Genomic DNA, 25221 nt, shown 5'->3' on the forward strand with positions numbered 1-25221 from the left:
CTAAACCCCATAAATATTGTAGAAAGAAACACCAAGGTGAATTCCACTACTGATGAGACTTTCATTGACATATGTTGTATATATCTCTGCTTCACTTTCCTAGTCAATCAAACAACTGCTGTAAACTGCCTAGGATGGATAAGTATGGCAGCGCTTAGTCCAGGCATTGTACAATCCAAGTGGAACGGGGACTGGAGAAGGGCCACAAAAAGCTCGTTTCTTAAAAGCAGTGAAATTCCTTCATTGTGTCGACAGGGTAATGAGAAGCAGTTTGGATGACTTGTTCAACACACAAAACACACCAGAGCACGTTTTAGAAATTAACTGAACATATTTTTATTGAGCACCTACTATGTACACCAGACACTGATCTAGGTGCTGGTGCTACAGATACAGCAGAAGACAAAATAGACAAAAATCCCAGCCCTTGCAGAGCTCCTGGAGCTTACATTCCAGTGAAATCAAGACAAGAAAACTAATCCATGGAGAAAATGACAAAGCTATGAGCCAAAGAACAATTCTTCTGAGGAGTAACCAAAGGGATTCCCTATTGTTTAAGTCAGAAAGAAACAATGAAGTCCCTTTGGGGTCACCCAAAAAGATAGGGCCCTGCTGAGCTCCCTGACCCAGCCTGAGAAAGCAAGGGCTTGCTGTCTACCCTTTACCACAGTTTTAGGGTAGAGGTCAATGCACAGAGCTCCCCGGGGGGTCCACTAGGCCATTTAAAAGTCTATCCCAAAACCAATGGCATTTCCAACCAGAGGAAAGCAATGGTTGTGCAAATTTGTTTCAATCAAGACAACAGTCTCTCAAATATGAAATTCAATGAAGACAAACAAAACCTGCAGATAATAAAAAAAACAAAAAGAACCATGAAACTAAAATTGTTTACAGCATAATAGTTTAAGATGTTAAAATGAGAATGTAGAAGAGATTATTGCCTAGCAAAGTATTTAATCCTTAGCCCAAAAGTAATAAAATAGAAACATACTATAAACTAGCTTGGCAGTTTTAAATGCAGGCAGGTAATTCTGATTTTAAAAGTTCTGTTTTTCCAAGGTAAGACAAACTTGAAAGTATTTGGTCAAACTTGGTTTTATGAAATGGTTTAATGTACAAAGTTTTCTAGGAGTCTTTGGACCTTCATAAAACAGAACAGGGCTCGCTGGGTTTAAGAGACTGTGAATGAAAGAAAACAGTCTGAAAACCAAAACGGAAACAAGCAAACTACATAGCGAGATGCACTGAGAGAAAAATAAGCTACAGTAAAACCTCATTAATTAAAAATGCATTAGAGACAAGTTGAGTTTGATCAGGTGAAAAATGTTCATAAATTTTAAAGAAAAAATATTTAAATTATCCATTAAATACATATGTATATATATCAGAGATAAAGAGTAAATTGAATGCGTCTAAATAAAGGTGTGCCCTCACAAAGATCCTCACGGAAGGTCTTTTAATATAATTGAAAAGAGTGATTAGTAACTAGCAATATCAAGTGGTAAAAGGGTGCTTTTTAAGGAGCGTTAAAATTGTTTGAGTAGTTCAGACCCAACAGGCTTCCTCACATACTATTAATTTGCTTCAGCAAACCCTTCAGCTTAACTCATTATCTTCAATTCCAGGAGGAACCAATGAGGTTTTACTGTAAAAGTAGAAAAACAAACATTTCAAATGATAAGATTCCAGCATCACCTATACCAAAAAATTAGTAATGAAACTTCAGTTTCGAAAGCTACTACTGTACAATGTAGCAAGGACCAAATGTTCACACAGCCGGAAGGAGAACCACGTAAAGAGCAGGAAATCCTCACAGTGGATTATACCAGTGGTTCCTTTACTCATTAGAAATACAACTGCAATCTTACAGTCAAACAGTAGAACCACTGCTTATTAGGAGGCACTAGATTTTAAGTTTCTCAGCGGGAAAGAGTATTTTTGAACGCAGTCACAGTGGGGAGCTGTGGAAAATGAGTTAGGTTTCAACATGACACATTAGCAGCAAGATGCGTCTGCACTTCAGGTTTCTGAATGACATGATTACAGTCAAAATCGAGCAAAGAAGAACCAAAACAACCAATACATGAACCCTGAGCTTCCACATTCCCCTTTCAGGTGAGACACTGAGGCAGACCATCACTACCCAGGAAAGCATGGCTCTCACTACAGTTAAACCTCAATGTGTCTCCCAAGCGGAGTGCTTATCAAATAAGTTATTCTAAACCATGTATATTTCACTTTGGAATGATGGAGACACACAGATACATATAAACATCAAAAGGATCACTCTGTTCCACATCTGGGTCCAAACCTGTCCAGGCTTGGTGGAATATTAAGTGGCCGGGGCCTGATTAAACAATGAGGATGCAGGAGATCAGATGGTGCTAAATAAATCATTAGGAGACAACCAAGAAATGACCGTGCAAGTGTCAGAAATTGGTAACAAACAATAAGAACAGTTAAAATATAATTATCCCAACAAGGAAGACAAGTAAAAAACAATCTTTAGAAAGAATCGAGTCATTGAAATTTGATTTCTTCTTAGTTGTTGCCATTTGTTCAGATGAGGTCTTGAAGGTTTTCCATTTTTTCTCTCCACCCAGTTCAAGAACACATGGACTAGAAATCTGTGATAAGAATTTAGTAAAGTCTTTCCCCTCCTGTTCTTCGTTATGCCAATGCAAGCACTAGAAAATTCCAAACGAAAGCAAGTTAGTGGTACAGAAAGTTCATGAACTATCTCTGCGAACATTAAGCACAACAAAAATGACCCAAAAGCATAAAACTATGTATGAGCTTCTCACTGTGGTCAGTTTCTTTACTGTCAGGCTAATCAAAAGTTAAACTTTAAAAACTAATTAAAATCCAAACAAAAAACTGTTCTTACCAGTAAGAATCATATCCCTACCCAGCCCTAGGAATTGGGAAAATGGCCAGCTCAGTGGTGGGCCAAGAAGCTTCTACCCAAAGAGAAGACGAGCATTCCGGGAGCTTACCACCTCCCAGGTCCAGATGCTCATCGCCTGGCCCACTTAACACCACTCATACCCCATTAGCCGAAGCAAAAGCTGGAAGGCAGAAAACAGACATACCACTTATAGCTTCCTGTGCAAAGTACTTGACATCCACGTCTTCATCTTGGCCTAGCTTCTGTAGCACCGGCTTAACTTCCTCCTGCAAAGCACTAAAATGCAATGGTATCATCTGTGAGAGGCAGTCTTCTGAGCCAGAGAAATGCTTTATGGTGTGTGTGTATATATATATTTGCTCTATGGTAATTTTTAAAGTTTAAAATTTTAAAAAAAATCTTAAAACACCTATAATGTAAACTTCACAAGTATAAATAATTTCTCAGGTTCTCTGTAGAATTAGCTTCGAACAATTATCCACATATGTACACAGCTTAAATATTAAAGTCAGAGTACACACACTCAAAACTGGTTGTTAAATTACTCTATTATTTTCTTTAACCAATCCCACATTTTAGGTGAAGTGAAAATCACCGAATTTAATTTTAGCTATTTCTGCCTATATGGGGTGAAATTTTAAAAGTATTTAAAAAAAAGAATAATACTAAAATCTTACTCGGTATCTAGAATTGGTCCAATTTTCTGCAGCGATTTGGCCACATTGAATCGGACATTTGCTACTTGGTCTCCTGCCATTTTCAATACAACAGGCAGCATCTGCTTGGTGGTTATTTCCTGACCACAGGCTTCAGACAGCGCCTAGAAAAAGAAGTAAGACAGCACATTAAAAACACTTTTATTTTTCTAAGTATCCCCAAATCTAAAGAGACAATATTTAATAAGAAAGTAACTGGCCAACAGGAAAATGTTTCTAGTGTGAGCATGTGAATGAAGGATACAAGGTAGCAAAGAATCCCAGAATTAGACCAGAATTCACAACTGACTTGACTACAGATTTTAACACAAATTGAAAAATTGACATTTTTCTCTCATCTCCTAACTGTCCAAATTAATCAGTATAAGAAATATAGTCCAAATAGAAGGCAACATATTCAGAATTCATAATACAGTACTGAACAACTGGTTTAACATCTGAGCTTAGCAATAACAGCTATGTAATACTTACATTAATGCAGAATAGAGTGGTCATTCTGTGCAGGTAATTAGGATCATTTGCCATTACTAACACTTTGGGAACGATGGTATTTTGGGCCCACTCTTTACCAAACTTCTGCACTAGTTTCACGAGGCCGTTGGTGGCAGCTTCACGGATGGCGTACACTGCAGAAGGGGTGAAGGTCACGTTGTGGTGCTGCTCACAGCGTGAGCACAACCTAGTTTACTTCTACTTACATCATCATCAAAGGTGGACCAAAAATAAAACTCTGTAAACACTCCAATTTAGTCAGACTGCAGTGGCAAGCATGCTCAGCCATGACTCCTAGTATGCTGATTTGGTCTTATTACAGTTTCAAAATGTATAGAATGTCCAAGGAAAAGGGAGGTAAGGAGCTCATTATACACATCATTAATTAATTAGCAAATATGAGTGCCAACTATGTGCTATGTGTTACAGAAAGAATGCATAAGATACTGCCCTCAAAGATCACACACTTTAGCAGAAAAATGAAAGCTAATGCATTCCAAGAAGTCATGTGATCTAAGACTGATTATAATGAAGCATGAAATTGTATACTAAAGACCCTGAGGGCTGTAGGAGTTTAGAGGACAGAGAACAGGGAGATCTGGGAAGGCTTCGGGAAAGAGAGGCCTTGCACTGGGCCTTAAAGATTAGGGAGGATTTGTGTAAACGGAGAGAAGAGGGGAGGAATTCCTGGAAAGGCCAAAAAAATTTACCCAGGGCACAAAGGAAAAAACTGAAATCTGGGAGACTGTAAGGTTGAACAGTTAGGGTGGAGCCAGAACACAGAGCATCATGAAAGCTAAATTTAGACTTTGTAAGAAAACCAATGATGGGTTTTTAAAGCAAAGCTGTGACCCTATGACCAATGTGGTATTTTAGCAAGATTATTCCAGCAGCAGCAAGAACAGCTGAGAGAATGACAGAGAGGGGGCTATTTAGAGGCCTCTGTTGTCATCTATACAACAGCAAATAAAAACTTAAGACTGACTTGCTTTATTTTCCCTTAAAAATGTTTGTTGAGACAACATGTCAAATGTCTTCTATGAATGTATGTGCCTGCTTTAACCTCATAATTCCCTACGAGGTCATTTAGCAAAGATGTCATAAATCTAGATAAGAAAGGCCTGAGCTACGATCTTCTCAACAACTAGTTGCTACATACAGCGCTCACCAAAGACCGGTGTGGCAATGCTTCACTTTACGTGTCCGATAGGACTCAAAATTTGGGCTTGGATAACAAATCTAGAGTGGTGGGTACTGACTCCTTATTCTACTTCTCTCTCCAGATGGGCCCAACCCTCCTGGGTGACAGCTGTGGCTTAACAGCTATCCAAGCCACAGCTCTGATCCTGGACAATTTCTACAAGGCTTTCGGACAGGAAATACCCAGCTCTTCCCAGCCCATAGATCCTTTTAGGTAACGCCACTGATGAGAACAGGCAAGACAGCTTAGCCAAGGAACTATATAATTTATTACCAACATGCAACCTGACCAAAGCCTGTGGGAGCAGCAACCTGCCAGGAATATCTAGAAGCACTCGCTAAGGAGCAGCTCAAGTGAACTGTTTTACCCCTAACACAAATTCCCTCCCTTCACACTCACATTCTTTGTCTTGGGCACACCGTCCCCCCCACCCCCACCCCCCAACCAACTTCTTCCCATCTGTGTCTTCTCCTCTCATTGTTTTTTTTATTTGCCTGAGATTTTTCTCATCCTAATGCCATTACCACAGGGAAGGGATCTCACTGCCAGAGTAACCAGAGGCAGAGCGCTCGTCCTTGACCCAGACCTTAACTGCACTCAACTCTACTTGGCCAGATGCCTACTATGTTCTTGGCTTCTCTCAATTTTGCTTTGAAAAGAATGCAAACCATTCCACGGTTCTGCCTCTCCTCTCTGCTTGTTTTGTCTCTCTCCCTCCCTCTTCTTCCCTCTCCCCTCAAGGTCTGGCTGACTTGCAATGTTCCTCTGAATTTCTAACACACTCTATATGCTCACTAACTTTGGTACTTTTCCCTTCCTCCTATAAAAAATAAATTCCCCTTCTAAATTCCTCCCTCTCGTCAATACTATCCACTCAACCGTGGGAAGAGAAGTAAGTGATGCTTTCTTCCTTATAGTTCTCTGGATTTTTCACAATATCCTTTTAGTAGTTTAATAAGCAGAAAAAAGTTTCCAAAAATTTAATTGATCATTGATCACTACACGGCAGTTATCTAAAACGTGAAAACAAAACCCCATGTGATTAAGTATAGAACAATTTCAGAGCTGACATTTCATTGGTTCAAAGAATTTCATTGGTTCAAATTTGCAATGCCCACTTAAGTATGCTACTGCAGAAAAAGATACAAGGGTCTCTGTTGCTCCCAAATTGGAAAAAAAAATCAGAGAAAAAGGAAGTATTAATTAACCTGCATCGACAGAACAATCCTACATGGAAAAGGTGTCAGGAATTCAATTCTTCATGGAACAGGAGGATTTTAAAAGTTCCTCAAAATAAATCTATAACACTAACTTTCCAAGAAAGTATGGACTGATCTTCTGGGACTCACTAACATTAAATATTTATCAGAAATAATATAAACACTTTATTTCTAAAAAGAGAAGACTGCCTTTCCTATGATTTGCCAAACCTCAGTTTCATTTAAGAAGAATAAAAATTAAGCCATAAAAAGGTAACTTTGGAGGACAAGAAAAATAGAAATAAAATCTTCACAATCTAGTTTGAAAACAATGAAATTATCTACATATACACGCCTTTATGAGATTTGCATTTTTTTCACACCCCTCCTCTTCACTTCCTTAACCATATGATCTCCCATATGATCCAACTATGCCCTCAGCAAAACCACCTACATGTACAAGCAGACACAACATCCCCACTCCTCCCAAAGAGTCACCCATAAGCACCCACAGAGATATGTTCAGTACATAAAGTATATATAAGAAGCTGTGGAACTGAAGCAGGATACCCATCTTATCCACCAAAATATTGAACCAAAGCTCACAGGACACTGTAAGTCCTCAGGGCCCTCATCTGAACAGATCTCAGACTACACCGAAGCTGCCAGGTCTGGACATGGGGCTGGCACTGGACCTCACTGGTACAGAGGGAACCCCTCCTACCCACTTCTGCCCAGCAGGCAAGAGGAGATACCCAGACCTGAGACCTTGTCAGAAAGTCAACTGCTAACAAGTTAACATGAAGTGGCTTTATATAAAACATGAATTGCCTTGTATATTTTGATAAGCAGCAGTTCCAGCTTTTATTTGTAACACAGTATGTGGCACTAGAGGAAAAAGATTCTGTGACTGTTGAATTATGCTATAAATGCAAAGAAAAGGTAAAATACTAAAAAAATCTATTTTCTAAATGCTGTCCTATCTGACCCTGCCCTGAGTTCTCAGCTCTCCCTCTCTTGCTATCATGGCAGCAGCAGCCAGAAGTAAGCATGCCTTTCACGCAACCAGAAATCTGGGACCTCTCTATCCGAGGTCACAGCTGACGTCTTCCACTCCTAGACACCTTTATTGCACCACTGTATACCTCCTTCTCTATGTCACCTCAAAGAAGACAAGTAGCCATTTCTTCCCCCTAGGCCTTTCTTCTGATTCCAATCCCTGTCCAACCCAGTCTACAGTGGCTGAAGACACAAAGATGGCATGGCCGAGTAGAAGACCTTGAGATAAGAAAGGAATGAATATCTGTATAAAAGAGACAGCCTGAAAATAATGTAATAGAATGAAAAACAGGGCAAACAGATTTTTCAATGAAGAAAATAAAATTTAAGATAGAAAAAAACTGGTAGAACATTGAAATGTCAAACTTGTGCTCAGAAAAAGCTAACTGGATTTTAATGAAAGCCTGTCTTCATCCCTGGACTGGTAAAACAAAATATGGTCAGGTTAGGATTCCTTTCTAAAAAGAAAATATACGAACAAAATGGGATATATGCAAAAACATGGGCCTTCCATTAACTTATTTACTTACCATGGTCCACAAGCCAGGCCATACATAAAGAATTCAGCTTCTCATCAAAGAATTCCACACCCTATGGATACAGAAGATTCCATTAACAAACGTCTCCAAAGTTTAGAAATCAAGATGTACTATTTATATTACACCAGTGTGACCTGAAAGCTAAAAAAAACGACTTATTTCCAAATAAGCTGAATTCGTGGACCAGCCAGAAAAAGAATACCATGAGATTTGATTTACAAACTGTAAACCTATTTTTATTGGATAGAAGTCATAAAGAAGAGCAGAAGAGAGTCGGCCCAGGCACTGCTGAGCGGGAGAGAACAGAGTGGCCTGGAGCCAGGTGCAGCACTGCAGGTGAGTAGGAAGAGTGCAGCATGCACAGGCTGCCAAACAGTCTCTAGAATATTTGTAAAGATGAATTACCAGGAAAATACCAGTCAGTAATATTAATAATTCTCAAATTTTCCCCCTTTTGGTTAATATCATAATAAATCCTTAAGGATAAAGAGCCTGACATCAAGAGCCAGACTTATCTCCAGCTAAAGAGAGGACTCTGGGGTCCATGGGAGAAAGCAGAGGGGATAGAGCAGGCACAAGAGCACAGTGAAGTGGTCCCGGCACAGGCACAGTGGAGCCACCCTACTTCTCTCCACCACTGCTCTCCCCCACAACGGTGGCCGCACCAGCACAGGCTGCAGACAGGCTCCTCGAGCTGATGTGCATGGACCCAGCACCGTGGGACGTCACATCATGTGGGCGATCGCTGTGAACTGTGCTTTCCCAGCACCCTCCTCTTGAGGTCTACGTGTTCACAGTCTTTAGCTTCTTTGCATCCTAAGAAGTTTCTGACCAGTGATTATGTATTTTCAATAAAGAAATGTAATTAAAGTGCTTTGAATATATGATAAAATGGCTTCATAATACTAGATTATGAACAGGCTTTATTTTAGCACACCCTTAGATTATTACCATGTCCGCTCTCAAAGACTTATTTTTCGTTTCAGATCATGGATTTTTCTTGAGTCTTAATTAACTTTTATTTCCTGATTCTTGTGGTTTAGCCTTACTTTCACTCACCATAGTCCATAAGCCAGGCCATACATAAAGTCTTGAAAGAATTTTATAAATTGACTACCTGAAATAAAAGTCTTTACGGATTTTTTTTAAGGATAAAATATATAATAATAACAAGAAGTTGAAGTTGTATAACAAACCATTTCTGACTGATGCATGTCACCTCTGCTAGACAAGCATGAGGCAGCCAAAGTCACCAGGTGCCTGTTTCCATACTCCTCCGGAGAGCTACCAACCTTTGCAGGCTTCCCAGGTCTGGGAGGGACAGAGGTTCAAGAAATGGTACTAAAATTCACCCTCCCTTCTGGACAGTTATTTCAATCTTTAGCAAACCAGTTAAGCACTGCTGCTTTCGACTCCAGAGAGGTGATTCATGACAGTCACCAGTAAAGAACAGAAGATGACTCTCAGTACTCGGGAATGGAAGAGGGAAAAAAACTGACAGGATGACTTTGCCTGACCCCATCAGCTATATAGGTATCCTCCACTTTTTGAAAGTTCACTTCATATCACTTCACTTTTACAAAAGAGCTGTAAAACAATACGTGTCTTCACTAACCAAAAGAAATCTGAAGGGGATTTTTTTAACAAACAAAGGTGAAAACAGCATTCAGCATTTGTCTTGCAGCGAGTCAACGAGCCCTTCGACAGGCAGCGTGCACCACAGCAGCAAGAGTGGCCCCGCCAAGCTCCTCCCCCTAGAACTACACTCAGCATCTCAGCATCAGGCCGCCATTGCTTTGAACTGTGCCTGTGAGCATCTGTGCTTTATCTTGATTTACTTCCTGTATCTGTTAGCAAGATGTGCTATGGTAATTGCTTCTTCGCTTTGTGCCATTTCAGCTTACAAAAGCTTTCTTAGGGATGCTCTACTTTCAAACAGTGGGGGAAACCTGTACACTGATAATCTTTGGCATCCATTTTGAAGAATGGGACACTTCAAATTTGATAAAACATATGACGTCACACACACGCACAGACACATTTCATAAACTAAGTATACCAAAATAACAATACAAATTCAGTGATCCAAGAAAAGAAAAAATAAATCCCATATGCTATGATATGAAAGGAACAGAAGTGGGGTTGAAAGAGGGGAAACAAACTGTATTAATGTTGGCTATAAACTGACATATTACGAGCTTTCTCAAAAAATTTTCAGGTATTCATTTTCTTAACAATCAACAAATGTTAAGTGCCTGATTAATGCCAGGCACTGCACTACGGTAAGCACTGGAAATAAAACACCGAACACAGTCCCTGCCCTAAAAGAGATCAGTTGTCTATCTCCTCAACTAGATTTTAACAGACAGTTATAATATACTATAGTAAGTGCAACCAACATGGTGAGGGCACATCAAATTTAGAATTGACGAGGCTATCTACTAAAAAAGAAAGGGAAGGATGTGGCTATAAAACCCAGCACTGAAATTTTAATTAATTTGAGATCAGTACAACTATCCATGAATCTCAAACAGTAATGTGATAATGTAGACTTTGGCCAAAATACTAGCATTACAAACTTCAACACTCCTTTTTTGTATGGAGAGTCCTCAACTCCCTTTAACCAGAATGTAGTAAAAGTGGTAACCAGAGACATTTTGCGCAGAATATAGGCAAACAGGGAAGCCTCCCTGAGCAAAAGTCAAAACTGATTTATCTCAAAACCATACTTCCCTTTCTTCTGAGATAAATATTCCTTAAATCACAGAGACATTTAGTAGCACAAACTCTATGTGACATAAACCAAGAAATTAATTATATTCTTCTATGGCTTTGCTTTCAGATAGTGGGGAGGTGAAATGTGTTTCTATAATACCTTTTTATTAGAAGTTAATGCAGGGCTTCCCTGGTGGCACAGTGGTTGGGAATCCACCTGCCAATGCAGGGGACATGGGTTCCAGCCCCGGTTGGGGAAGATCCCACATGCCACAGAGCAGCTAAGCTCATGCACCACAACTACCGACCCTGCACTCTAGAGCCCGCGAGCCACAACTACTGAGCCCACATGCCACAACTACTGAAGCCCACGCACCTAGAGCCTGTGCTCTACAACAAGAGAAGCCACTGCCATAAGAAACCCATGCACCGCAACGAAGAGTAGCCCTCGCTCGCCGCAACTAGAGAAAGCCCGCGCACAGCAACAAAGACCCAATGCAGCCAAAAATAATAAATAAATTAATTTAAATTAAAAAAAAAAGGATACATAAAGTTAAAAAAAAAAAAAGAAGTTAATGCACTGATGAAAATGCAAACCACTCTACAGGCAACTAAGAGAGGCCATACTTTCATGAGTCTAAATGAACATAACCATAGGAGCTACTTGGGCCTCCTACTTGCCATGGTAAATCTGCTCCACTATCTGATGCTATCCTTCAGTTCACAGAGCACCCATACTCACCAGCTGGCCTGCCAGCAGTGGCATATACTCAATGATGGCCAGCCGGACCCTCCATTTGGCATCTTCAGCCAGCTCCACTATGGCAGGAAGGAGTGATTGAGAGAGCTGCCGGATTCCAATCACTTCATTTACACAATCCAAATTGGAGATGATGTTCAAACGAACTTCAGGACACTGCAAGTACACAAGCCCCAAAAGACCACATGTAAAGATCAAGTTCTCTGCCCAATATTCTCCTACCAACACAATGAGTAAATAAAATTTAAAATAAGAAAGTACTGACTCAGGTGAAAAAAGTATTGTCTTGGAAGAAATACTTAACACTGAGTACACAAATAATTCAAAGCACATAATTTAACTGATCTTAACCAGAACTTTCAATGAAAAATCTATAGAAAGGTAAAGGGCATAGGCTATGAAATCAAATTACATGCATTCAAATCCCAGATCTACCACTGCTGAGACCCTGGGTAAGTTATTTTACCTCTGTGCTTCACCTTCTTCATCTGTAAAATGGGAATAATAATAAGACCCACCCTCATAAGACTGTTGTGAGAATTACATGTAATAATAATACATGCAAAGCATTTATGATCATGCCTGGCACATGGTGTTAATAAATATTAGCTAATGTTATAATTTTGATATTATTATATTTATATTTAAATGAAAGAAACTTATCAAACAAAGATCCATTAAGTTTAAAGAGAAAAAAAAAGCAGCGAATATAAGCAGAAATAGGCAGAGAAGATGGAAAGACATTTTTAAGTCTGTATCAAATGGCCCATTTTCTGGGGAACTTATAACCCCATGCCCAAACATTGTCAATGGTTTAAAATAAGTTACTTTGTTGGGTTCTATCTCAGTGAAACCCCAAACAAAAACCAAACCAAATCACTGACTATCAAAGGATAACAAAATTTATAGCCAGACTTACCTCATCCTTTAACTGAGCTAAAAAAAGAGGTAGAAGATGTTCAATGGTATTCCCTTTGCCCAAAATCGTAGACAATCCCATAATTACAGAAGCTAGAGCCGACTTGACATGTTGATTTGTATCAGATACTAATTCCTAAAACAAAATCAAAATTAAAAGCCTTTCTTTTTTTTGCAAGACAATAGAAACTTCCATACCATTTCACAAGGAATTTTAAAAGTCAGCACTATTTCAGTATTGATTAGTTGATAAAGTTTCCTCAGACCATCTGTCAAATAATATAAACCTATGCACCAAAGAGCACTTTACACTTACAAAGCACTAATAAGTAATAAATAACAATGTCACATGTTAACATATCTGTCCCACTCATCCCTGGTCCACGTTTAAACTCAAAGAGCTTTAAGGGAATATTGATACAAACAAAAACTGAGGTAAGGTTTACCTTCATACAGGGCAAAGTGAAACAAAAAATAAACTAAAGTTAGGTTTACCTTTATATAGGGCAGAATCTGATTCATAATTATGGTCTCTCTACCTTCCATGGGCAAGTTCTCACAAAGTTCTAAAAGAGATAAATAGAAAAAAAAAAAATGCTTAATTACAAGGAACCAAATGAAGAAATTTAACCGGGTTTATCAACAGTTTCAAGTTAAATCAAATCATATGTTTAAGCAAGTAAGCTCCAAGGAGGAAAACTGGCTTATTTTAAATGCACTTTTTGGTCAATCTATATGCCACTGTGTACCACACCAATCCAACCTGGAAATGCCTTTTTTTTTTTTTTTCTTCTCCTAAAAACAGAAACAGGGTAACACAGCTGTTTGATTTTAAATATAAAGGGATTAGCTTTATGAGACAATGTAACATTTCAACACATTAAAATCATCTCTATTTACTTGAAAACATAATCTAGAACAAAAAAAATACAAAATTCACTGACATAAAAAATGCACCAAAGTGAATGACATAAACTACAACATAAACTGATGTCTTAACCTTTTACTTTATGGGCAGCAGCTGCTCGGACTTCAGCTTCACAGTCTTTGAGTAGGTTCTGAAAGGCGGGGATGAGGTCATTTAGGGTGATTTTGGGACCCACAGCTTTCTGGAGCTATAAAAGAATTTGTACAGGTTTTAATGTCCTCTAAACAAAATAAGTAACATGAACACACAAAACAGCGCAATCTTCAAGTATAGACAGTCCCCAACTTATGATCGTTTGACTTAAGATTTTTCAACTTTAGGATGGTGTGAAAGCAATACACGTTCAGTAGAAACCAAACTGCAGATTTTGAATCTTGATCTTTTCCCAGGCTAGCGATATGCAGTACAATCCTCCCGTGATGCTGGGCAGAGAGAGGAAGCCCCAGCTCCCGGTCAGCCATGCAATCACGAGGGGAAACAACCGATACATGTAAAACCATTCTGTTTTTCACTTTTACTACAGCATTGAATAAATTACATGAGATATTCAACACTTTATTATAAAATAGGTTTTGTGTTAGATGATTCTGCCTAACTGTAGGCTAATGTAAGTGTTCTGAGCACATTTAAAGTAGGCGAGACTAAGTTATGATGTCCAGCAGGTATTAAATGCACTTTCAACTTGCAATGGGTTTATCGGGACATAACCCCATCCTGAGTCCAGGAAGATCTATATATGTTTTTGCCATGAGCACTTCCAATTCAGAAATTTTTGGTACAACAGCAAATCTGTGGGTTTCTGGTTTTTTTCTTTAGTACTCAAAAAATGTCAGTGCAACAATTTTACCTCTGAAAATTTGTCAGCTACCATATAGCGAACTCGCCAAGATTTATCTTCTGCTGCTTGTCCAAGTGTAGGCATCACCAAAGCCTCAAGGTCATCCTCAGAAAGTAACTGAGCAATATTGACACAAGCTTCCACAGCTAGGAGGCGCACTGAATCCTAATGAACAAAATTCCTTTCCGTTAGTCAGATAATATTTACTGAGAGCCACGCGGCAGTGTGTGGTGTGTGGTAGTGCCGTGGGTATCATTTAATTTAAAAAAACCAACCACACTATATGCAGCTCATGTCTTTATGTCTTGAAATAGCTGCTCCCTTTGCCTGGAATGGCAGGCATGTCAAAGCCATAAAGGCAGAAATGACTGTTCTCTGAGCGAACAGCAAAGTAATGACGTTAGTTAGAGTGCAGGATTTTTATTAAGGAAAATGAAAATAAAATGTGAAGATTAAGTGAAAAAAGAAAACATTTTAATGATGTCTCTAAATCCTCACTATAAGAAGTTGAGGGATAAAAATGAAAACAATGCTTGTACAAGTTGTTTACAACAGATCAGAACAGAGAAAGAGAATGGGGGATAAGAGTAAGGGAATGACTTAGGAAGCTCAGTTTTCAAAATACTCATTGTAGGATGGCAGTAATAGGAGTTTAGGCATGAGATAATGACTTGGAAAAAAATACATAGAAAAACAAGTTTTAAAAGTAATTTAAAAAAACATTCAATTTAAATGTTGATGATCAAGGACAGAATAACTTTGAGGTAGCCAAGCATAAAAAACCCAGCAGAAAAAATTAGGTATGGGATTAATGAACTCAGCTTCCCAAATGTAAACCACCAAGTATCAACGTAGTACCTATATGACCTTTGCACAAGTGGAAGTATATAATTAGAGAAATCAATGAAAAATAGGGAATTGAGACTATAGATTCGGGAATCATAAATATATTAGTAGGAACTGAAAATACATAAACATCTGAGCACCCAGAAGAAACAAGACAAAAATTTTAAGAGTATGTGTGTGTATATATACATATATAAATATTTTATATATGTAACATTCCTGTATGCGTATATCTAGGCATGTGCAAACACACAAGGGATAACAGCAACTCCAACTTTCTGAGACACTACACGTTTACAGATCAACAATAACTTACCCTACGCCCAAGATACTCACTACTCTATCTAAAGGAACAGGCTAAAAAAGGCAGAACTAGGTTCTTGGTAGTAGCTATACAGCTATTTTCAGATTCCAAAAATTATGATGAATCAAGGGATTACCATCATCTATGGAAATATATACCCATCAATATTTGTTCAATTAATCAACTGCTTCTCTTCCAGAACTCCTGATTTTCTTCCCTATACCTGCTACTCCTCCCAGAATCTTCTCCACTCAGCAGTGACACCAGCATCCACCCAGTTGCTCAAGCCAAAAATCAAAGAGATCTTGATTCCTCTTCCCTTCATCCAATTCAATCATAGCTCTACTGACTACCTCCAAAACTATCTCCAGTTTCTCTCCATCTTCACTATACCACCCTAGTTCACCACTGTCTCCTGCCTGGATTATTACAAAAGTCTCCTAACTTGTCTTGCTGTTTCTACTCTCAACCCCACCTTACAATTTAGTTTCCACCCGGAAACCAGAATGATCTTTTAAAAATGTAGATTACATCAAATCACACCGCTGCTTAAAATCTCGGTGTATTCTCATTCCACCTGGAAAAGAAAATCCAAACTCTACACCCTTGTGGTTTAAAGGTCCCCCACAATCTGGCCCCTGCTTATCTTCTCCAAACTCATCTCTGATCAGAGTCCCTTTCACCCACTATGTTCTAACCTCAGGGCCTTTACACTAAGTGTCCTCTCTTCCTGGAATTCTCTTTTCCTGGAGCTCTGACACCCTAGGAAAGGGCATGGCTGGCATTTTTCTTTCATGTCTCAGTTTATGCCACCTCTTCACAGTCCTTCTCTGACTAACCAGTCTAGAGGATGCCCTACAATCACTCCCCACCACTGTGTCACCCGACTCTATTTTCTTCATAGTATTTATCCCCAATGTTTTGTTTATTATCTGTTTTCCTTCATTAAATTGTAAACTCCATGACAGCATGGTCCCTGTACACCCTGTTTAACACTGTAAACCAGCACTAGAACAGTGCCTGATATGTAGAAGGTGCTTGATAAATACTTTCTCAATGAATGACTAAGGCAGGAGCAGCAATTCTATCAGTAGTCAGAGTGAATATACACACATGTATTTTACAACTAAGCACAATATTTTTTTGAGCATCCATTGCTGCTAATACCACAACTAGACGTATCTCTTGATGAAAAGTAACCTCCACCTACGAAGTGATCTTATTGCCCCCAAAATATCAAACCTATCTCTCCTTAAGCCTTTAGATCAGAGCTGGGGCAAGTGCTGGCCAAATCTGAAAAGCAGCAAGTTTCTGTAAATAAAATTTTACTGGAACGGCACCATGCCCATTAGTTTACATATAGAGTGCTACATACAACAGCAGAGCTTTGTAGTGACAACAGAGACTGTCTGGTCCACAAAGCCTAAAATATTTACTATCTGGCCCTTTCACAAATCTCCACTCTAGATTCAACTACCAATTTTGCAGGACAAAAGAAAATGTTAAATTATACCACTGGAAATGTAATCAACGAGATCTCAAATGAGGATTCAAACCTGTACTGTCCAATGCGACAACCGCTACCCACTCACTACCTACTTCTGTGTGCCTGAAATGTAACTAGTGCCACATGTTTAAAGGATAGTTATTTTGGATATATTGGGTTAAAATATATTATTAAAATCAACTTCACCTGTTTTCTACTTTTTAAAACGTGGCTACTACAAAACTTAAAAGTAACAGCGGCTTACATTGTATTTCTGTTAGATACTGCTGTTTTAAACTATACTGTATGAGTAATAAAAATGCAAAGAGAAGTAAGGAGGTGGTTACCACGAAAGTCAAGATGAAGTGTTAGTCTTAAGGGGGTGGAGAGTGAGGAGTGGGAACTGGGGAGCGGGGTTGTGTTTGGGAGGGAGCCCATGCTGGGCTTCCAGGGTAGTGGCTGTCGAAGTTCTATCTCCTTTCATGGATGAAAGTCACAAGATGACATTAACTTGTAATGATTCATTAAGATGCATATTCACTTTGTGCTGTTTTCTATATATTATTTTAATAAATTTAAAAAATTATTTCAAAAGATTTACCATCTTTAGATCTAGAAGCTGAAAATAAGACTCATGGGTATGTATCTGCTGCTCGTGATCCTGTACACATAAAGTGATTCTAGGGCAGCAACTAGGTAAAACCTGAAGGGCTCTTCTTCTGGAGTCCAGGAACTCTGGGGGCTGATCCTCCAAAGCACCATATAGAGAGGCAGTGCAGCTTAGCAGTGAAGGCCATGAACTCTGGAGCTAAACTGCCTAGACTCAAATCCCCAGTCCAACACTGCTAACTATGCAACCTTGAGCAAGTCACTTCAATTTCCTGTGCCTGTTTCCAATTATGTAAAGTGGGGTATCTACCTAATGGGGCTGTCGTGAGGACTGAATTACTTCCCATATGTAAACCACTTAAAACAGGCTGAGAAAGATTTATTTAGGTGCTTGCTAGTGTATTATTATTGCTATTTCTACACCAATGAGATCCAGATCCTTGGATTTATAACTGCTATCAAGTGAAGTCATCCTATACACTCACATAGAGGATGCAGAGGGTCAAACAGCTTTCCCAATACATGCTATGCTTGTTTATCTGAAAGCCAAAAATTCCAGGAAACATTACTCTCCCATGACAATCCAGCCTGCAGTGCCCAAAGGTATGTTACCCTTTAATGCAGCTTTGGCCTTCCTTTCTAATTATGGCTCCCATTTCCTCTTTGACACCCCCTTCCTTTTAACAGCTGCTAATGTAAAAGAAAACTGTGGTCTGGCTAAGAAAGAATTATAAGGACACTGAGATGGGTCATATTAAACTTTATCCAGGCCAGAATTAAGTATTAATTCTGCAAAAAGGATCCTACCACGAGAACCAAAACACCCAAAGAAATTCTTAAAATTTTAAGAGGAGCATATCTGTGTACTTTAATTACCAAGAGTTAACCTACCTGCTCATCGGAAGCTAGATTAGTGAACAATGGAACAATTTCACTTTTCACACTGTCTAATTCCAAAACTTTTGCAAATTCACCCAATTTGGAAGCAGCAGCACGTCGTACCATTGGTGTGTCATCTGAGCACAAGGAACGGAAGTGCCTGCAGCAAATAAAATAATGAAGGTATTTCCTGTCAAATGCCATTGATTAAGCATCCCCCAACGCACACAGAAATTTTAGAGGTTTTCTCTTACAACCATCAGGGATCAGACTTCTACTCATAGAAGTAACAAGGGAAAACCCACGGGTATATTCAACTGGACAATAAAAAGTTGTGTCATTAATCCGACTACCCTGATACCAGTCACTCACTGGTAACAGGGTACTGTGTAACTTGTCAGCTGTGAACTCCCAATAACCCCAAATAACTAAAAAATACCATATCTTACTGTCTGATTTCTGCTTTGACAGCATTTGAAGCCCTGGGATAGCAAACGCTGAACAAACCACATGCAGATGTGCGAGAGGTAAACCAATCCCCACTCGCTAGGCGTTTCACCAGAGGGACAAAGTGAGCCTCCAGAGCCACAGCAGTGTGCTCCTGGGAGATCTGCCTCAGGGACTCCACAGCCTTGTCTCGAACCACAGTCTCTTCCACGGTCGCCAGACTTTCCAGAGGAGGCTAAATAGACCAAAACGGAAAACCAGAGAGAAAACTTACTCAATCAGGTTAGATACAGATTATCACCTTTTAAAGTGACTGAAGGGAGGTGGTACATGTAACCAGAATGTTAGCTACATCACACCAAATGGTTACTTTCAGTTCACATGGTGATAACATATGGTGTGTCCAACCTGAAGACACGACTTCTGTAGGACAGCCAAGATCTCACGTCCCAGATGGCAATTCCCAGATGGTGTCTACAAATGACACAGTGGAAGAGACTTGACACAATATTAATATTATTGCGAGCTGAATCACTAGATTTAAAAGCTAGGTAGCAGGACTTTCCTGGCGGTCCAGTGGTTAAAACTCCGTGCTTCTACTGCAGGGGGCGTGGGTTTGACCCCTGGTTGGGGAACTAAGATCCCACAAGCAGCACGGTGCAGCCAAAAAAATAAATAAATAAAAGCTTTGTAGCCAAATTCAGACAGGATAATGTACACTTCCTCGAGTAAGTGCAAAAACATGACCAATGCTGGGCACCATAATTACATGAGGACATCTCATCAGGACACTGAGTCCACGGCCTTTGGGTTATTATTCTACCATTCCTGGAGGTGGACGCTACCTGTGTCCACTGTCTCCACACCAACCTATAAAAGGCTGAGAACAAAATCGTTTTTTCAGAATACATCCAGAATCTTCCCATGAGCCACACACAGTGGGAGTTTCCAAAAGAACAATTAAGTAAAGAGTGCAGAGGTGGTAGCAAACCTTGCCTGCAGCTTTAGAAACAGAAGAGACCAAAGGGGCTGGTCTGGACTAGGATCAGTGAGTGAATATAACACAGCCCAGTAAACAGTGACAGAGGGCGGGTTCTCTGAACCTCTGCCTTTCTGGGTTTACACTCAGTCCAGGCAAATGCAGCATATACCATGAGGTGCAAATGTTAAAGACAAAACCCACATGTAGAACTGACCAGGAGAATGAAACACAATTGTGAGTCAAAGGAGAGACGTGTGTCTATCCAATAATACATTTCAAAAATTATTTGATACACAGAGGTAGAAAGTACTCAGCTTTTCTAAGAGGCATTTCAGAAGCCCTTTGAAAAGATACTGCTTTCTGACTTGTAAAGGCCTTTCATGATCTGTCCACTGCCATCTCTGACCTCCTCTCATGCAGTATCACTGGATAATCTCTATCACTACTACAGGGTAAGGCAAGCTCCTGTCTCTTGATGTGAACTCTGCCTATCTCTCCATGCTCTTTTCCTATGCCCCCAGACCACCACTTCTTCCAACTCTAGCACCAACACTGTATACTCCTGCAGTCCAACCGGTTCCATGCTTCCAAGGCTCTTAAACTCTTTCTTTTAAAATGATAATTACTGCTATATTCTAGCACTGAGGATACGGAAGAAACAAGGCCACAATTTCCTTGCTCTAGCGGAGTTCACATTCTTTTTTTTCTTTTTTGGGTCTTTTGATTTTATTTTTTTTAATTTATTTTATTCATGTATAGTTGATGTACAATGTTGTGTTAATTTCAGCAAAGTGATTCAGTTATACATATACATACAGTCTTTTCCATTATGGTTTATCACAGGATATTGAATATAGTTTACATTCTAATGGAGGAAGATAACAACTAGTCACTAAACCAACTAGATGGTGTTGAGTGTTCTGTAAAGAACTAGAATAAGGGGAATTCCCTGGCCGCCCAATGGTTAGGACTCCACGCTTTCACTGCCAGGGGCCCAGGTTCAATCCCTGGTCGGGGAACTAAGATCCCACAAGCCAAGTGGTGCGGCTAAAAAAAAAAAAGAATAGGATAATGTGATAAGGGGTGAGTGGGGAAGCAATTTCAGGTTGAGTGGTCAGCGAAGGTCTCTGAGATGCATTAAAGTTGATATGTGAATTACAAAGAGACAGCCCCAGGAAGCTCAAAAAAGAAACATTTTATTATAGGGAATACCTAGGGCAAAAGTCTTAAGGCAATAAACCTGGTTTATTCAAAGAACAGAAAGAAGACCATAGTGAATGGAATGAGGTTATTACGAGGGAACACATGAGATAAGCTCATAGGGGCAAGTTTTGTAAACTAATGTACAAGCTAAGGTAGAAATTTGGGATTTTCTAAGAGTCGTGGCAGGTAGTGAGTGATCCACCCGCTGGGTGAAGAGTGAACTGTAGTGGTGGGGCGGGAGGCATGAGTGGAAGGCAACTAGTTAGAAAGTTACTGCAGTAATCTAGAGGAAAGATCATGTCGTCTAGAAAGATTAGAGGAATGAAGAGCTAGGTGGTAGCAGGGATGAAGGAGAGTGAACTGATTTGGAATATATATAGAATCTATAGGAGTTACTAATGGGTTAGATGTGGGAAATGAGGGAAAGCGAATTCAAGAATGTCTTCTAGGTTTTGGTTTGTGCAACTGGGTAGACGGTGATGTCATTTACTGCAACGGGGCAACTAATTAGGAGGCATATTTGGGGGAGAAAATTGATGCTGTTTTAGATATTAAATTTGAAATGCCTGTTTGACATCCAAGTAGAAAAATCACAGGCAGATATATAGAGAAAGACAAACATAGATATTTATATCTATCTTTCTACAGATATCTATAACTGGAGTTCCATGGAAAGGTAAGAGGTAAAGACAGAAGTCACAAGAGTCAGCAACATAATACAGACAATATTTAAGCCCGGAAGCATTCAGCCCTATCTTGTCTAACTGGCAAATTCCTAGTCATCCTTCAAAACCTAGTTCAGACATTCTCTCCCAACAGATCTTCCCTGATCACCCTGGGTTAATCACTTGCCCTTCTCTATTACTTGAATGCCTTTTATGTGCTTCAAAATTTTCCATCTAACACCGTACAGTAATTATTTGTTGACACATAAGGACAGAGGCCTCATTCCATTCATAATGCTCTTCTCTTAACATTAACATTGTAACTTCAGTGCCTGATATAATAGGTTCTCAATAAATGTCAACTAAATTAAACTGAATTCATCAAATTCGCAAAGTAAGTCAGAAGCAAAAGTTACAATTAAAGACAAAACTAATAAACATTCCCAAAGCCATAACATTGCTAGATGAGCATTAAGATTTCCACTGTAAGGGGGAAAAAGCCATGAACAAAAACCATCAAATCCTTTTTCTCCCGACCTCTAAATTAACAAATCTACAGAGGCAAAAAAGAGGGAGAAGTTCTTTAATTCACAGTCAGAAAAAATAAGAAAGGGTTAATTGAGTCCAAAGGGCCTAGCTATTTGTCCTCTCAGTAGCTAACACTGTGACTATCCATAAAAAGATCTGTATAAAAAATGCTGCAGTGTGCCTATCACCAAACAACATATCATTTATACTGCAAAAGTTGTAGGAGGAGAGTAGGTAGAATATACTCACCAACAAACAGTGGGCAAAGTCAGGACCTCCCACCAGGCCAGTGAAATTTCCCAGCTGCTCAGCAAGAGCTAACAGTACCTCATCTTCATCATAAATTGTATCTGGAAATGACAACAACCCAGTACTCATCAACAAGGATATCTGGCCCAGAGCTGGACACTCACACAAAACTAGGAATAGACTCAATATGTAACTAGATGGTCTGTCACAGTCCTAACAGCCTTTTCCTCCTTCTCAATCAAGAGTCTTTGTGGATCTGTTTTACAGAATGAGTTAGAAATTCATAATCCATATCAATTACTTTCCTATTAGCTAAATAGTTAAGGTCTGAATATGTCTGGCCACAAAATTACAGTATATGCTGTCCTGTTTCTTCATGGGAAACAGCAGGCTCAGTTTAGTACTTACTAATACTGTGGGTAACAAATTCGAAAAAAAATAGCCAAAGTTTTGAAAGCCACTGGAAAACAGAAATGCCCATGTCTTTCCTCCAAGAGTCACATACCTGTAAGGAAAGGCAGCAGTTCAGTTCGCGTCCTTTCTACTCCAAGTGCTAGAGCAATTGTTGATAATTTCTTAATACTATTGAGACGGAGCTTTAAAAAAGTAGAAAGAACGAAGTCAAGAAACAGTTGTGATTTAGACCAAAAGACAGTAGTTGCATGCTTCCCTGGTGGCGCAGTGGTTAAGAATCTGCCTGCCAATGTAGGGGACACGGTGTTCGAGCCCTGGTCAGGGAAGATCCCACATGCCACGGAACAACTAAGCCCGTGCGCCACAACTACTGAGCCTGCACTCTAGAGCCCTTGAGCCACAACTACTGAGCCTGCACTCTAGAGCCCTTGAGCCACAACTACTGAAGTCCCCATGCCTAGAGTCTGTGCTCCGCAACATGAGAAGCCCGCAATGAAGCCCGTGGGCAGCAATGAAGATCCAACACAGCAAAAAATAAATTAAATAAATTTTTTAAAAATGTGAATCATTTTTTAAAAATTTAATAAAAAAAGACAGCAGTTGCAAACAGGTGAGATAATAACATACAGGTAAGAATGAAGAAAACCTTTAATTTAGATTTTATTCTATGAGGAACCTCAAGAACAGTGGAACACGTCTTCATTAGCTAAAGGAAGATTTCTTAGGAGAAACACGTTGACGGGCCCATTAAAGAAATGAAAGAAAATACAATATTCAGAAAAGTGAGACAATTTTAAAAAGAGAGAACTTTGGCAGTGGTGAAGCAGGTGAAACAGTTGAGTACAACCCCTGCCTTTTCAAAGAAAAGTTCCATCAGAGATGATACACCGCCTCCTCTAGGTTAGTTAGCCATCCAACCTAATTTCTACCCCACAAGCCCAGCGGAAGGCAGTCATTCACCTGCACTTCACTGGGCGCCTTGGCATCCTTGCAGCCCGCTCCAGGCCCTCGCGGTTCCGCTCCGCCCTCCTCCCGCTCGCTCAGCTACAGGGACGACCCGCCCAAGGCTGGACGCGGCGTTCCCACCGCCCGGGCCGGAAGGAGGGCCCAGGACGGAAGCCGGTTCCCCCACAACCGCCCCGGACCCGGTACGACACCGGGCCAAAGCCTCAGCGGGCCGGGACAAGGGGTGCTGGAGAGGTTCCCGGCCCGTCGGGTCGAGCCACCAGAATCCCTCACGGATCTCTCCCCTCCTCCCTGTCAAGTTTCTGCTCCGAGTCCCAGCTTTTAATCCCCGGGCCTCCCCTGCCCCGGGCCGGGCCTTCCCCCTTCCCTACCACGCGCCCGGCCGAGCCCGCCTCCGCTCCCCGGCCCGACTCCAGTACCTGCACATCCTCATTGCGCAGCTCGTCGATTAATACCGCGATCGGGTAGAGCGAATCGTCTCCATCTCCGCCCGCTGCCCCCTGGCCCACGCGGGGCCCCACCACGCCCGCCATGTTCTTTCTCCTCCGCTTGGTCGCCACCGCCCGCTTCGCGCCCAGGCCCCGCCCCGCGCCCAGGCCCCGCCCCGCACCCAGGCCCCGCCCCGCGCCCGGAGAGGCGGGGCTAAGACCCAGGCTCGGCTGGTGCTGAGGTCGGGGAACCAAGTGCCTGGCGGGCCGGTGGAGGCCCCATCCCGGACCCCGTTGCTGGAGGTGCACGTCTGAACTCCAAAAGACAGGTGGGCTGAGAAAGCGAAAGGAGCCCGCGTGTCCTTTCCCCAGGCAAAAGAAACAGGGGCGGGGATTCGTCCTGCTCATGATCTGAAGGCGTCGGGGACTTACCTGAGTGAACCATGCTGTGCCCTCTTAGGACTCAGGCGGACCAACGAGGATGCCCAAGGACAGGAGGAAAAAAGATTTAGCGCCTCTCCTGACTTCATCCTGGCCCTGAGCCATTTGGGTCTCCAGTCCTAATTTCCCCGCTATCCTCAAACTTCCACAAAACCCCTCCACCTCTTCCTCCGGCCTGTGCGCCAGAATTGTATCTGGCTCCTGCCCCGTAAGACAAATAACGCGGGCGGTGAGAGAAAATGAACAGCGCTATCCAAACTCCCCAGTCAATATTTTTTCCGCTTTCTCCATGCAAGCTGTTAAAAACATGTTGCTCTCTTGTTTTTGTTTCTTTTCAGTTTGGTACTGGAATGGTGCCTTCTGTTGTATTTTCTTCCTCCCATTTTTTAGTTCTTTAGCATGCTAGAAGTACAACAATCAAGCAAAACTAGGGCAAGCTTTAATCCTTCCAAATTGGGTGGCGTGGCTACTTTGCTTGTACAAGAAAGGCTAAACTGACCT

General features: G+C 40.7%; 1 protein-coding gene across 2 annotated transcripts; it reads right to left on the minus strand.

Annotated features, from left to right (window-relative positions):
• Positions 1-311: 311 nt before the first annotated feature.
• On the minus strand, positions 312-24420 carry PPP2R1B (protein phosphatase 2 scaffold subunit Abeta). 2 transcript variants are annotated; one of them, XM_022561602.3, is made up of 15 exons: positions 24271-24420; positions 22977-23067; positions 22472-22572; positions 18847-19079; positions 18410-18557; positions 14283-14438; positions 13508-13622; positions 13003-13073; positions 12509-12643; positions 11572-11745; positions 8106-8166; positions 4096-4250; positions 3586-3728; positions 3093-3184; positions 312-2687 (listed from the first exon to the last, which is right to left on the minus strand). In XM_022561602.3, exons 1-15 carry the CDS (start codon positions 24382-24384, stop codon positions 2671-2673), a joined length of 1806 nt encoding a protein of 601 aa, XP_022417310.1. In that variant the 5' UTR covers positions 24385-24420; the 3' UTR covers positions 312-2670. The 2 variants fall into 2 exon arrangements, with proteins under 2 accessions (XP_022417310.1, XP_089771655.1); XM_089915529.1 differs by lacking the exons at positions 18410-18557; positions 18847-19079.
• Positions 24421-25221: the final 801 nt, after the last annotated feature.

Source organism: Delphinapterus leucas, chromosome 7 (assembly GCF_059928025.1).
Source record: "Delphinapterus leucas isolate spDelLeu-1000000601 "Yukka" chromosome 7, BTC_Dleu_Yukka2, whole genome shotgun sequence".
NCBI lineage: Eukaryota > Metazoa > Chordata > Mammalia > Artiodactyla > Monodontidae > Delphinapterus > Delphinapterus leucas.

What these genes read in the sequence shown, in the direction of transcription:
- PPP2R1B (XM_022561602.3), bottom strand. Translation starts at nt 24,384, where the DNA reads ATGGCGGGCGTGGTGGGGCCCCGCGTGGGCCAGGGGGCAGCGGGCGGA. An exon ending in ATCTAGCTTCCGATGAGCAG is followed by an intron (nt 14,439 to 18,409) that starts GTAGGTTAACTC and finishes TTTGTTCATTAG; the next exon opens with GATTCAGTGCGCCTCCTAGC. An exon ending in CCACTCTATTCTGCATTAAT is followed by an intron (nt 3,729 to 4,095) that starts GTAAGTATTACA and finishes TTCTTTTTCTAG; the next exon opens with GCGCTGTCTGAAGCCTGTGG.